This window comes from Hemibagrus wyckioides, linkage group LG23, assembly GCF_019097595.1.
Source record: "Hemibagrus wyckioides isolate EC202008001 linkage group LG23, SWU_Hwy_1.0, whole genome shotgun sequence".
NCBI lineage: Eukaryota > Metazoa > Chordata > Actinopteri > Siluriformes > Bagridae > Hemibagrus > Hemibagrus wyckioides.
In genome coordinates, this window is record NC_080732.1 from 19459772 (window position 1) to 19474349 (window position 14578).

At 41.1% G+C, this 14578-nt stretch overlaps 1 protein-coding gene across 7 annotated transcripts in view; it reads left to right on the forward strand.

Annotated features, from left to right (window-relative positions):
- nek11 (NIMA-related kinase 11) overlaps nt 1-14578 on the forward strand; it is a 52013-nt gene that overhangs the window by 434 nt on the left and 37001 nt on the right. For 6 of the 7 annotated variants that reach the window (XM_058375901.1, XM_058375902.1, XM_058375903.1 and 3 more), the window contains exons 2-3: nt 126-288; nt 14465-14578. The exon at nt 14465-14578 is cut by the window's right edge and continues 52 nt beyond it. In XM_058375901.1, coding sequence (XP_058231884.1) covers nt 137-288; nt 14465-14578 — 266 coding nt within the window. In that variant the 5' untranslated portion in view covers nt 126-136. Of the gene's footprint in view, nt 1-125; nt 289-12902 lie in introns of those variants that run through there. The other variant, XM_058375907.1, reaches the window with a different exon arrangement.

Consider the following 14578-nt stretch of genomic DNA (forward strand, 5'->3'; position numbering starts at 1 on the left):
GTGAGAGTGTAAGATACTCATCCAAACAAACAAAAACAAAAACCTGCTAAAGCGTTAAGACATCCTAACTCTTTAGTTTTAAGGACACGACTTATGAACTAATGTCCTTTGACTCCTTGACATAGATTCGGACACCATGCCAAAATTCCGTGAAGCTCCTCCTCCTCCTCCTCCTCCTCCTCCTCCTACTCTGCTGGCCAACAGATACATCATTCACCAGAGACTCGGTAAAGGAAGTTTCGGCACTGTTTATCTCATTGAAGACACAAAAACCTCCACAGACAAACTGTGAGTGTTTTCACGGAAGTCACATTTCACCCCACACGCCTTTAACCGTAGTTAGATGTTTATTTCATTCTTGTGTAGTGAAACAAATTGTGAAAGTATAATGTTTATGTACAAAATGAGTCACAGAACGAACACACAGATATACGGTAAATAGCATATACAACAATCCTTCATATAATACATATAAAACCTACAGACTGAACGGCAGGGAAATGATTTAATTTTCTATTTAATATGTATTAGTAGCTTTATTAGATATTTACTAGCGCTTCCGCGGTCGGCCACTAGATGTCAGTGTTGCTCTTTGGCACGTGGAGGATTCGTCCTGTTATAATTCACATCATTACGTAGAAATCTGATAGTCGTGGTATTCAGAACAAAATCATACTACAGAATAAAATATATGCAAAAATGTGTGTTTTGTGTGTATGTATATATATATATGTATATGTATATATATATATATATATATATATATATATATATATATATATATATATATATATATATATATATATATATATATATATATATATATAACAGCCTTCATAAATAGTATTTCTAGTTTTATCTAATAAAAAAATAGTAAAAAAAAAAAAAATACATTGCTAGATTTGTTTGCTATTAAGATAATTGGCTTTAGAGAAATAATACCAAATGTAGAAGCTGAGCTCAGATGTGATTAACCTGAAATGCTGCTGTTCTTCTGTACTAAAAAACCCTCATTAGCATGCCTATGATCTGAGCATCTCCTACTGAATGAGGTAAACCTCGTCGTTTACTCACTGAGGATTACGTTATGACAGAAAACATAATCAAATGTAAAATGTATGTTTAGTACAAATCAGTGAATTTACATCTGGAAGGGTTTAAGCAGGTCACTGTGATGCCTCATTAAAGAAATCCTCCTGGTGTTTTCAGTCTTCACTGCACAACGCAAACATATTCCAGATCCTCACTGACCCACATACGTTACTGCTCCAAACGTACAGAAGAGAGCCAATTAAACTGAAACGTTCTGTTCACACACGGGTGTATTTTTATCCCGAAGCTTCCTTCAGAGCTTGAGCGGACAGAAGGGATCCGGGGTTATGTAAAGCAGCTCATGACAGTGAGGGAAAGAGGAGAAAAAAGGAGACTAATAGGAGGAGACTAAGACTGAAGTGTTCAAGGGATTTTCTGCTTGTTAACCCAGACCCAGTGTCAGACATGTCACTGAAAATTCAACACGTTCTTCCTTCCTTCCTGCGATCCTGTCTGATTCCTCATACATGCTTCACCATAGAAAAAATACACACGTGACTCTTTAATCCCCTGAAAAGAGCAAAGGGCATTATGGGAGTTCAGCACCCTTACCTCATTTATTCATAGTTTCAGAACTGTTTATGAGGTTGAGCCACAGCAATAAAATCAGTATGAAGCTGACTTTTCCAGCTGAATCCCAGAGTGTTTTATTCCTCTTTATTCCAGAGTGATGAATCCTCTTACACATCATTTATAGCCGTGGATCATCTGTGGAAAACGTTCCTGTTTTCACTTAAACAGTCGTTCTGTCACCAGACTCTCCCTTTTTTTCTCTCATGAAGTTAAAAAGACAGACTCACTCTGACTGTCTCTCTGTCTCAGTCTCTCTGTCTGTCTGTCTGTCCCTCTCACTGTCTCTCTGTCTCAGTCTCTCTGTCTGTCTGTCTGTCTGTCTCACTTTGTCTGTCTGTCTCTCTCTAATGCTTTGTCTGTCTGTCCCAATCTCTGTCTGTCTTTCACTAACTCTCTGTCTGTCTGTCTCTCTAGCTGTCTCAATCTCTGTCTGTCTGTCTCAGTCTCTCTGTCTGTCCCTCTGTTTCTCTCTCTCTCTCTCTCTCTCTCTCTCTAACCGTGCTGAAGTCGAGCACTTCACACTAAACCTCTTTGCATCAATCAGGAGGTCATTGTTCTGTTTCAGTTCCTCGTTGTTGTGTCTTGTTCTCTGCTAAACTTCTCGTGTATCATCTCTGTTTTTCTAACTTACAGTTTTACCCTTTTACTTTATTTAATTCTCTCCATCTTCTTTCCTCTCTGTTTTTCTCTCCAGTAGACCCTGCTGAGGTTTTAGCTTTTTGGGGTTTAGTCTCAGTAGCTTCTGGACTGTGTCTTTGTGAGAGTTAAATGTCAGTGGTGGACGCTGTGAGGTGGAACTGCTGTGTTCTCTTCTTCCTCCTGCTGCCTCTTTAGTGGACCTTATTATCACCTTTCCCTTAACATCTCCTCCTCTCGCTGTCGGATGTGTGTCCATGACACTTCACTAGACTTTTTTTTAAGTAAATATTATCTCTTATATGTGTAGTATTTTTTATAATTAGGTTTTTTTTTAGTAATTATTATAAACCCACATTATCTTTCCGTTTCCAGAACTAGGTCCTGAGTGCCATCTAAGGGCATGTGGGAGGAGCTTGCAATAACACACCCCACTGAGAGGTGAAATTTAATCTCCACCCCACTCATATGGTGTAAGCAGAGAGGGTTAAGGGCCTTGCTCAGGGGCCCCAACAGTGGACAGGGGGGAGAGAGAGAGACGGGGGGGGACAGAGAGAGACAGACAGAGAGAAAGACAAAGAGAGTGAGAGAGAGACAGAGAGAGAGAGACAGACAGACAGGCAGACAAACTGAGAGAGAGAGAGTCAGTGGAGAGAGAGAGAGACAGACAGAGAGAAAGACAAAGAGAGAGAGAGACAGACAGACAAACTGAGAGACAGATAGAGAGAGAGAGAGAGAGAGAGACAGACAGAGAGAAAGACAAAGAGAGTGAGAGAGAGACAGACAGAGAGAGAGAGCGAGAGAGAGACAGGCAGACAAACTGACAGAGAGACAGATAGAGGGAGAGAGAGACAGACAGAGAGAGAGAGAGAGACTCATTTACAGAATGTTCCTCTTTTCTCAGATATATTAACGTTCTCAGATCATGTCAGGGTCATGTTTTCATCCAGAGTTCACATGTCCACGCATTATTCAGAAGAAAAGGACGTACGACAGCTAGGTGCTAGATTAGCAGGCTAAGTCTCTCACGTAATTGGCTGTCAGTCTACTGGGTGTATTGTGTTTTTGTTTTCTCATGTGTTTGAGGTTATATCATTCTGATTCTTGCATCACTATTAGCATAGTTAAGCATACTAACACACTACACACACACACACACAGTCACAGATGCTCATTAGCACGTTGTTCACGGCAGCCATACTGAGCCCATACAGAACCCAGTCACACCTCGAGCGTGTCACCAGCCGAGATCGCTCCCCATCTGCGCCGTCACTCCGCGCACGCTGACCTTTAGCTAATAGACAACTTCATCATCAGCATGAGGCCAGCGCTGCAGAACAGCCTGTCATTTGCTTTGCAGCACATTTATTATTAGTCGTCTTTCATAAACGTCTCTGACGACCTCCAGTTAGGATTTTTTATGTGCGTAATACGACAGGTTTGTTCAGTCTGGAACTATTATGGGATTTCAAGAAGTAAAGAAGTAGATGTGTGACAAGGAGAAAGTTTGAGACGGGTCAGAAGTTCTTTGTCTTTTCTCTGGAGCGCTGAGGCTAATGTAGCTAACACGTTATGGAACCTTATAGCCACCAGTTTATGATGTTTTTCTGAACACAGATAAAGGGACATCAAAGCAGAGAAGAGTTTGGATTCACGTCACACCAGCATCAGACTCAGACAAGGGGTGTGGCCTGTAGTATTGGGGCGGAGATTACGTGATTTAGATGCTGATTATGTGTTTTACTTTATAAAAACAATCAATTATTTATTATTCTTTTCTTTTCATAAATTTTCTTTCTGTGGTGGCACGGTGGCTTAGTGTTTATCACGTTCGCCTCACACCTCCAGGGTCTTGGGTTGGAGTCTCTCACTGTGTGTGTGGAGTTTGCATGTTCTCCCCGTGCTTGGTGGATTTCCTCTGGGTGCTCTGGTTTCCTCCCACAGTCCAAAGACATGCTTCTAGGCTAATTGGAGTTCTCTAAATTGCCCGTTGTGTGTGTGTGTGTGCCCTGTGATGGGTTGGCACTCTGTCCAGGGTGTATCCTGCCATGATGCCTGAGATAGACACAGGCTCCCTGTGACCCAATAGATTGGATAAACAGTACAGACAATGAAGAACTTTCTTTCTATTTTTATCTTCTTTCTTTCTTTCTTTCTTTCTTTCTTTCTTTCTTTCTTTCTTTCTTTCTTTCTTTCTTTCTTTCTTTCTTCTATTTATTTTATTTTTATCTTCTTTCTTTCTTTCTTTCTTTCTTTCTTTCTTTCTTTCTTTCTTTCTATTATATTTTTTCTTCTTTCTTTCTTTCTTTCTTTCTTTCTTTCTTTCTTTCTTTCTTTCTTTCTTTCTTTCTTTCTATCTTTTATTTTTATCTTCTTTCTTTCTTTCTTTCTTTCTTTCTTTCTTTCTTTCTATCTATTTTATTTTTTCTTTCTTTCTTTCTTTCTTTCTTTCTTTCTTTCTTTCTTTCTTTCTTTCTTTCTATCTATTTTATTTTTATCTTCTTTCTTTCTTTCTTTCTTTCTTTCTTTCTTTCTTTCTTTCTTTCTTTCTATCTATTTTATTTTTATCTTCTTTCTTTCTTTCTTTCTTTCTTTCTTTCTTTCTTTCTTTCTTTCTTTCTTTCTATTTTATTTTTATCTTCTTTCTTTCTTTCTTTCTTTCTTTCTTTCTTTCTTTCTTTCTTTCTTTCTTTCTTTCTTTCTTTCTTTCTATTTTATTTTTTTATCTCCTTCCTTCCTTCCTTCCTTCCTTCTTTCTTTTATATTTTTTATCTTCTTTCTTTCTTTCTTTCTTTCTTTCTTTCTTTCTTTCTTTGCGTGGGGCGTGTCTCTCTGTGTAATGACCCATATGACTCTGACTGATTGGCTACATGAATCTGGGTGAGAAAGAAATCAGCCGCAGCGTCGATCCTCATTTCATTGTACCATTCTGTGTGTTTTTATTATGACCAGTCGGTGGCGCTGTTGCACTCGGTTCCACAAAAATCCAACAATAAGCCACATTTTATTAAGAGCAAACAATCTGATGTAATAAAGAAAACTTTCTGCTGAAGTGTGTGTGGGTGTAAAAGAGGGGGAGGGGCTTAGCGCTGCTAGCATGTTTACACCACTCTGTTAGATGCTTCACTCCTAACTCCAGTGCAAAACTTATCCAGACATCAGACACCAAGGGCTTGGAGAAACCAAAATGTCTTTAAAAGCTGCTGCTGATGATGATGATGATGATGAAGCCTCAGGAAAGCCATTAATAATTCTGAAATCAGCAGGACCTGCTCTGTGTGTGTGTGTGTTGTTTCCTTTTCTCATCATTTACAAATGAGTTAAATATCCTCGAGAACAAAATCTCTTCCTTCAGTGTTTGAAACGTAACCTTTATCACGCCGGTGACAGGAAATCGATGTGCCGCTGAACATTTACGGCGTATTGAGATTAATACGCTCCTACTTTTCCTTCCGTTAACGAGCCGTCAGAAAAGCGCCGCTGATTGCTCATGGCAGTGAATTTAATTGCGAAGTTAGTCTGAGTGACTGGAGTGAACAGAAATACACCGTCTCTCGCAGCTATTACATCAAAAGCTCAGAGGACCGGGAGGCACGCGGAACCCGGAGGCACATGGAACCCGGAGGCGGTCGGACGCATGCATAATTTTTCTTTAAGCACTTTTTCTTCAAGTTTCCATTGTATTAAGTTCAGTGCCGAGGTGGAAACACAGCGGGATACAGATCAGGGTAAAATGATCCGGTTATTTTTTTAGACGATCCAAATCAGGCAGCTTTACCTCCAGCTATTCTGAAACACTGACACTGGAGACTCCTTCATTAATGGTAGATAAACATCTCTGTACACATCACTGATTACATCCAGTACACAAACCAGCAGGTTCCTGTGAATCAGCAGTTACTATGGAAACGATAATGTATTAGAGTCTAATGACCAATCACTACACAGAATCGTTAGGAGTCTGATCATAAATCTGATTATGATTCTAACCAGGAGTCTGATAATAAGTCTGATCATGACTCTGATTAAGAGTCAGTGAGTCTGATCTACATCCAATCAAGAGTCTGATCATAAGTCTAATTCGAGAGTCTGATGCACATCCAATCGAGAGTCTTATTGAAAGTCTGATTATGAATCTGTTTGAGAGTCTGATCAAGTATCATTGAGAGTCTGATCATGACGGATTGAGAGTCTGATTGTGAGTCTAACCAAGAGTGTGATTGTGAGTCGGATAATAAGTCTGATCATGACTCTGATTAAGAGTCAGTGAGTCTGATCTACATCCAGTCAAGAATCTAATCGAGAGTCTGATATAGAGTCTGATTGAGAGTCTGATCATGACAGATTGAGAGTCTAATTGTGAGTCTGGTCATGAGTCTGATTATGTGTCTGATCATACACTATATTGCCAAAAGTATTCGCTCACCTGCCTTGACTCGCATATGAACTTAAGTGACATCCCATTCCTAATCCATAGGGTTCAATATGACGTCGGTCCACCCTTTGCAGCTATAACAGCTTCAACTCTTCTGGGAAGGCTGTCCACAAGGTTTAGGAGTGTGTTTATGGGAATTTTTGACCATTCTTCCAGAAGCGCATTTGTGAGGTCACACACTGATGTTGGACGAGAAGGCCTGGCTCTCAGTCTCCGCTCTAATTCATCCCAAAGGTGTTCTATCGGGTTGAGGTCAGGACTCTGTGCAGGCCAGTCAAGTTCCTCCACACCAGACTCTGTCATCCATGTCTTTATGGACCTTGCTTTGGTCACTGGTGCACAGTCATGTTGGAAGAGGAAGGGGCCAGCTCCAAACTGTTCCCACAAAGTGGGGAGCATGGAATTGTCCAAAATGTCTTGCTATGCTGAAGCATTCAGAGTTCCTTTCACTGGAACTAAGGGGCCAAGCCCAGCTCCTGAAAAACAACCCCACACCATAATCCCCCCTCCACCAAACTTTACACTTGGCACAATGCAGTCAGACAAGTACCGTTCTCCTGGCAACCGCCAAACCCAGACTCGTCCATCAGATTGCCAGATGGAGAAGCGCGATTCGTCACTCCAGAGAACGCGTCTCCACTGCTCTAGAGTCCAGTGGCGGCGTGCTTTACACCACTGCATCCGACGCTTGCGCACTGTTCTTGAGCTAATCTGAAGGCCACATGAAGTTTGGAGGTCTGTAGCGATTGACTCTGCAGAAAGTTGGTGACCTCTTCGCACTATGCGCCTCAGCATCCGCTGACCCCGCTCCGTCAGTTTACGTGGCCTACCACTTCGTGGCTGAGTTGCTGTCGTTCCCAAACACTTCCACGTTCTTATAATACAGCTGACAGTTGACTGTGGAATATTTAGGAGCGAGGAAATTCCACGACTGGATTTGTTGCACAGGTGGCATCCTATCACAGTTCCACGCTGGAATTCACTGAGCTCCTGAGAGCGACCCATTCTTTCACAAATGTTTGTAAAAACAGTCTGCATGCCTAGGTGCTTGATTTTATACACCTGTGGCCATGGAAGTGATTGGAACACCTGATTCTGATTATTTGGATGGGTGAGCGAATACTTTTGGCAATATAGTGTATGTCTGATCGTGACTTTGATTGAGTCTGACAATGAGTCTGATGGACATCCAATCAAGAGTCTGATTGTGAGTCTAATCAAGAGTCTGACCATGAGTCTGATGATGCCATAACCAGAGTCAAGACAGCAAAATTCTGGTTCTCTTTAAGTGGGAGGGGCATACTCTCTGTCCTCTGTCAATCACAGCGACATTAACCAATCATCAGTAAGTTGACGCTGCACTGAAGCAGGATAACGATTTCGAGTCGTTTCTCATCACACGTTTGTTTTGAAATGTTCAGAACGCAGGGGTTTTTGTCTGTCATTAAGCGACGTGTGTAAATTGGTCTTCCCCTGAAGGAGGCGGATTCATCCTGCTGTCTACACACACACACACATATACACACACACACATCCTGCTGAGATCACACGTCACAGAACCTCATCTCTCTCCATATTTACGACTACAGGAATCCTCTAAAAGCTCCTGTGTGTCGGAGTCGGAGCGACTGCTGGGATTCATGCTGGAGTCCTGGATGTGCACTTCAGTGAATAACAGCAGGAAGACAGCAGCGCAGTTTAGCAGCGCAGGTTTCTCTCACGGGACGCACCGGCGTGTTAAAACAGCAGCTTATCAAAGAGGAGCAGAGGCGTCTGGATGAAGTCTCTGAGATTTTATTCTTTATTCATGACTTCAGAGAGAATTGTGTTTGCTCAGAGAAAAGAGGACAGACTTCATTCAGAGAGATTGGTAATTATTATACAGACAGACAGACAGACAGACAGACTGGGTCAAAACCAGACAATATAACTCTGTTAACGAGATGAAAACAAGAATAAAAAACAAGATGAAATAAAAAGCATCCACAATCTGACGCTGTTTGCTTTTATCAGTTCAGTGAATGTACTAAAACATCCTGGTTTCTGTAAAACTTCAGCCTCAAGTCGTGTTCAGTTCTTCAGTAAAACTCTGAGAGCCACCGTGCTGGACAACCGGAGTCCAGTCCAGTTCAGTATCCAGACTCCGCCCACTGCCATTTGTAGTTGGACTTTAAAGCCGTCGTATCTGTGAACTGCTGCGACCGGTTCGTGTGAAACTGAGGTTTTAAACCTTCACCTTGTTGTTTGAAATAAATATAATGTGTATTTCTTCTTTACAAATCCCATTTCATTTCTATAAACACTCAAATAAAACACAATACACCGGGGAAGGTTTAAACATTGATTACTAAACAATCCAGAAATATATATAAAAAAATAAATAAATAAACAGAGAAAAAGTTCTAATATATTTATTTATGTGTAAATTCACAGAGTTAAAAATACAGAGAGAAAATTCCAGAAATACAAAGGGAAAGACGTCGCAGGATGGAGATGGTGGTGGAGATACCTGCTGTTGTGGGCTGTACAGACAGACGGACAGATAGATAGATAGATAGATAGATAGATAGATAGATAGATAGATAGATAGATAGATAGATAGATAGATAGATAGATAGATAGATAGATAGATAGATAGATAGATAGATAGATAGATAGATAGATAGATAGATAGATAGATTAGTGTTGTGCATGAGCTAAAACAAATGCAAAGGGACTTGAGCTTCTTGTTTCACTTTTATTCTGATCACACTTTCTCTCTCTCTCTCTCGCTCTCTCTCTCTCTCTCTCTCACTCTCTCTCTCCTCTGTTTCTCCCTGAGCAGTGTGACAGATCTGGGGCTACATTAATGGGTTCATCTTCTTCCTCCTGTAAAGCCTCGTGTCCTCAGACTGGTTGATTTTCTGACCTGCTTAGATTTACAGTAAACAGTTCAGGGTTTTTTACAGACGCTCCACAACATCACACATAATTATAAACAAATATAAAAACAGAAGATTTTAAATCAGCAGTGTGAGAAATGAGACACTAAACTAAACCCACCAGAAACTGATCTCACTCCTGTCACAGATCACTGAGCTGTTTGTGTGTGTGTTATGCTACATTAGTTTTGAGGAGCAGAAACTTTCTAGTCATAACCCTAAACTTCCATAGCGCCGCTGTTTAGACGTAAACACACCGTGACCTGCTTTACTGAGGGTTCATGAAGCTCTCGGGTGAAACGAAGCCTCTGAGGTTCAGGGATTATTGCTCTCGCTCTCGCTCTCGCTCTCGCTTGTTTGCCAAAGCATTCTGCTATTTCTGGAATTGAGACCGAATTTCCCTCTGCCTCCTGAGAGCTGCTGAGAAATGGGACATGACCATCTTCAAATATTTGCTGCGGGGAATCTCTCTGACCAAACAGAGCTTTTATTACGTAGATTCATATCTGGTTTCTCCGCTTAATGAAGGAGACCTGCGCTGGTACAAACACTGTGATTACACTGTCTGTCTGTCTGTCTGTCTGTCTGTCTGTCTGTCTGTCTATCTATCTATCTATCTATCTATCTATCTATCTATCTATCTATCTATCTATCTATCTATCTATCTATCTATCTATCTATCTATCTATCTATCTATCTATCTATCTATCTATCTGGGAGCCTGGAGTCAATCCCAGGCAGGGGATACCAGAGACAGGGCAACCCATCACATGGTGCAATTACCAAAACAAACACACACACACACACTTTGGAGATGCCAATCAGCCTACAACTAATCAGGATGGGAATCGAACCCCAAGCCCAGTCACATGTTCTCACTCTTCCAGGCCACCGTTCACTTCCTATTCCATTTCAATTCTAAATTGTCAGTGAAGAGTAAACATACCGTAGCCTTATATTGGTTGTCATGGTTACATGGCTAAATTTAGATTGATGCACACGTGGCAGCCAATCAGAAAGGATTATTTCTAACAGTCACGGTGTTCAAGCTAATTGTCAGTAGATAGTAGTTACTTAATGAGGAGTCATGTGAGGACACACAGCAGGTGACACGTGTGTGTGTGTGTGTGAAGGTGTGGAGTTTGTGTGTGTAAATTATGAGTGTGTGTGGAGTGTGTTACAGTGTGTGTGTGTTTGTGTGAATGTGTGTGTGGGTGTAAAAGTGTGTTGTTTCTGTGTGAGTGTGTTTGTGTGAATGTGTGTGTGGTGGGTGGTTGGGGATGGGTGTGTGTGTGTGTGTGGTGGGTGGCTGTGGTTGTTTGTATGTGTGTGTGTGTGTGTTTGTGTTGCAGGGTGTGTGTGTGTGTGTGTGGTGGGTGGTTGGGGTTGGTTGTGTCTGTGTGTGTGTGTGTGTGTTACAGTGTGTGTGTGTTTGTGTGAATGTGTGTGTGGGTGTAAAAGTGTGTTGTTTCTGTGTGAGTGTGTTTGTGTGTTGCAGGGTGTGTGTGTGGTGGGTGGTTGGGGATGGGTGTGTGTGTGTGTGTGTGGTGGGTGGCTGTGGTTGTTTGTGTGTGTGTGTGTGTTGCAGGGTGTGTGTGTGTGTGTGTGTGTGTGTGTGTGTGTGTTGGGTGGTTGGGGTTGGTTGTGTGTGTGTGTGTGTGTGTGTGTGTGTGTGTGTGTGGAGGGGGAAGTTAATTTCTCATTCCCTCTTTTTTTCTTCGCTACCTTCCCTACTCCAGCAGCTCCGTCCTTGACACAAATTTGAGAAGAGCGACTCGAAGAAATTGGTTTGAAATTGAAAATGAGTTCAGAGCCATTCAGCATTCTGGGTAAAGACCTGGGTTTATAAACACCGGAGAGCATGAGGAGAGAGAAGGATGAGGAGAGAGAGAGAAGGATGAGGAGAGAGAGAAGGATGAGGAGAGAGAGAAGGATGAGGAGAGAGAGAAGGATGAGGAGAGAGAGAGAAGGATGAGGAGAGAGAGAAGGATGAGGAGAGAGAGAGAAGGATGAGGAGAGAGAGAAGGATGAGGAGAGAGAGAAGGATGAGGAGAGAGAGAGAAGGATGAGGAGAGAGAGAAGGATGAGGAGAGAGAGAAGGATGAGGAGAGAGAGAGAAGGATGAGGAGAGAGAGAGAAGGATGAGGAGAGAGAGAAGGATGAGGAGAGAGAGAAGGATGAGGAGAGAGAGAAGGATGAGGAGAGAGAGAGAAGGATGAGGAGAGAGAGAAGGATGAGGAGAGAGAGAGAAGGATGAGGAGAGAGAGAAGGATGAGGAGAGAGAGAAGGATGAGGAGAGAGAGAAGGATGAGGAGAGAGAAAACACCTCCTGTCTTAGACGAGTGTGAGATTCTACAGCAGTGTGGTCATTTACACTGATAAAGAAATCTCAAATCATTTAGCTAACTAGCCGTTTTGCTAATTAACTGGATCACTAATCACCATCTAACAAAGTATAGCAGCTAGACATGGATATATCTGTCTATCTATCTATCTATCTATCTATCTATCTATCTATCTATCTATCTATCTATCTATCTATCTATCTATCTATCTATCTATCTATCTGTCTGTCTGTCTATATTTCTGTGTGTCTATCTATCTATCTATCTATCTATCTATCTATCTATCTATCTATCTATCTATCTATCTGTATGTGTGTCTATCTATCTATCTATCTATCTATCTATCTATCTATCTATCTATCTATCTATCTGTATGTGTGTCTATCTATCTATCTATCTATCTATCTATCTATCTATCTATCTATCTATCTATCTATCTGTCTGTCTGTCTATATTTCTGTGTGTCTATCTATCTATCAGAAAGAGAATAAAGAGTGGTTGATGAAGGAACTCTGATTACAGCAGCTGTAGCGGACGTTAGTCAGTGTAACTAGAAATAGATAAAATACTGGGTATGTTGTTGGAACATGTGAGAGGAATTAAAGAAAACAAACAATAACTCGTCTTCCTCTCGCCACCGTTGTTTATTTTTCGTTGTTTTTTCGGTGTTTCTGTATTGCGTTTAATGTAAAGATGAGGAGATTGTATCCTCTGAAGCCGAGAGAAGCGTGACGCACTGCTACAAACACCAGGGAAAATAATCTCCTTCATTTTGCTGGTTTTTTCCACTTCAGCGCCCACAGTGCTGCTTTATCCAGATAAATGATATTCATAATTTAATAATGACACGACGAGCTCTGATCTCATTTTAAATGCAGAAGAATGATTCTCTTCATTCAGACGCTGGGACCAGAGCTCCGAGACTACACAGGGAAAATGCTGCAGAGGAACACGAGGCCCGGTTCCCGATTCCCAGAGCCGGGTCTCATCTGAGGAGAAAAACTAGCTCAAATCAGACTGGCTTAATTCCAGCATGGTGACCGCAGCGGGGTGAAGACGGAGGACAGAGACGTGTGAATAGATCTGGACCAGACGGATCTCAGTAAATACATATAACACTTTACTGAACACAGGAAGACGATGACTGCTGTATGATTCACTAACAGGAAGTGAATAAGTTTATAATCTCGGTTAATATAACAGTCAGCAATATGGCTTTTAAAGAATTTTAAGAATTTCTATCTATCTATCTATCTATCTGTCTGTCTGTCTGTCTGTCTGTCTGTCTGTCTGTCTATCTATCTATCTATCTATCTATGTCTGTATGTCTGTCTATCTATCTATCTATCTGTCTATAAAATGGTAATGATTTCAGCTGAGACAAAAATAAATAACCCACAAAGTGTAAAAGATTATAAACATAAAACAAGGCACTTATTTAAAAAACAACAAACAAAAAAGAACAAACATTATACATTTAAAACATAAATAATATAAACGAAAAATAATTCTTTCATGTGTCTGAATCCTGTGAAGTTAGTTTCAGCTTCGTAAGTTTAGCTTCAGTGTCCAGGGATTTTGTGTAAATAATGATTTAAAATTCCCAAGAAAAATCTAGAAGCTAAACTTTAAAAACAGATATTTTTCTCTCACTATGTTAGCTAACCTAGCCTGCTAGGATATATTCCTCCAGCTAGGTTAGCTTTCTGTTCAGATTCACTTTAACTCAGGAGTGAAACTAAGAAAGAAACCCACTTTAGCCGCTGCATGCTAGCTTAGCCAGACTTCAAGAGACATGAAAAAAGTTTATAAACTCTGGCACAAAAGCACAATGAATGCCCTGCCCCTTTTCTCTGACCTTAATTTTTGTAACTTGAATGCCCCACCCTTTTTCCTGACCTTAATCTTTGTAACTTGAATGCCCCGCCCCTTTTCCCTGACCTTAACCTTTGTAACTTGAATGCCCCGCCCCTTTTCTCTGACCTTAATCTTTGTAACTAATAAAAGTTTATTAATGAAGTTACGTTTCATATCATTTAGTGATGTAACTTTGAAACTAATAAAGCGGCGCTTTAACACGTCAAACCTCCAGCACCTACAAGCATCTTCCGTTAATTTCACTCTCTTAAATCATTAATATTCCTGTAGAGATTAATTCATTGTAAAATTCTTCTTAATTCCATTTTATGAAATGAAGCGGTAAATGTCAGGCTCTTAAAGGTCAGGCTGGAGCGTCTCGTCGTCTCAGAGTCTCAGCACACAGACACAGAGGAAGTGTGAACAGGGCTGCAGTGTGTAAGAGACTTCAGGAAACACTTATCTTTAACCTTTAGATTGTCTTCAGGTCAAATTGTCCATTTAAATTTTTACTGAGCCGTGGAGTTAGTGGTTAGAGAAGTCTCCAGAGATGATAAGGAATTTCAGTGTGCTGGAATTTCAGTATTTCAGTGTGTGCTGTGTAGGAAAGTTCTGAAGGAGATCCCGCTTGGTGATTTGAAGCCGGATGAGACGGTGAAGGCCACACAGGAAGCTCAGCTCCTCTCACAGCTCCATCATCCAGCCATCCTCAGGTTCTA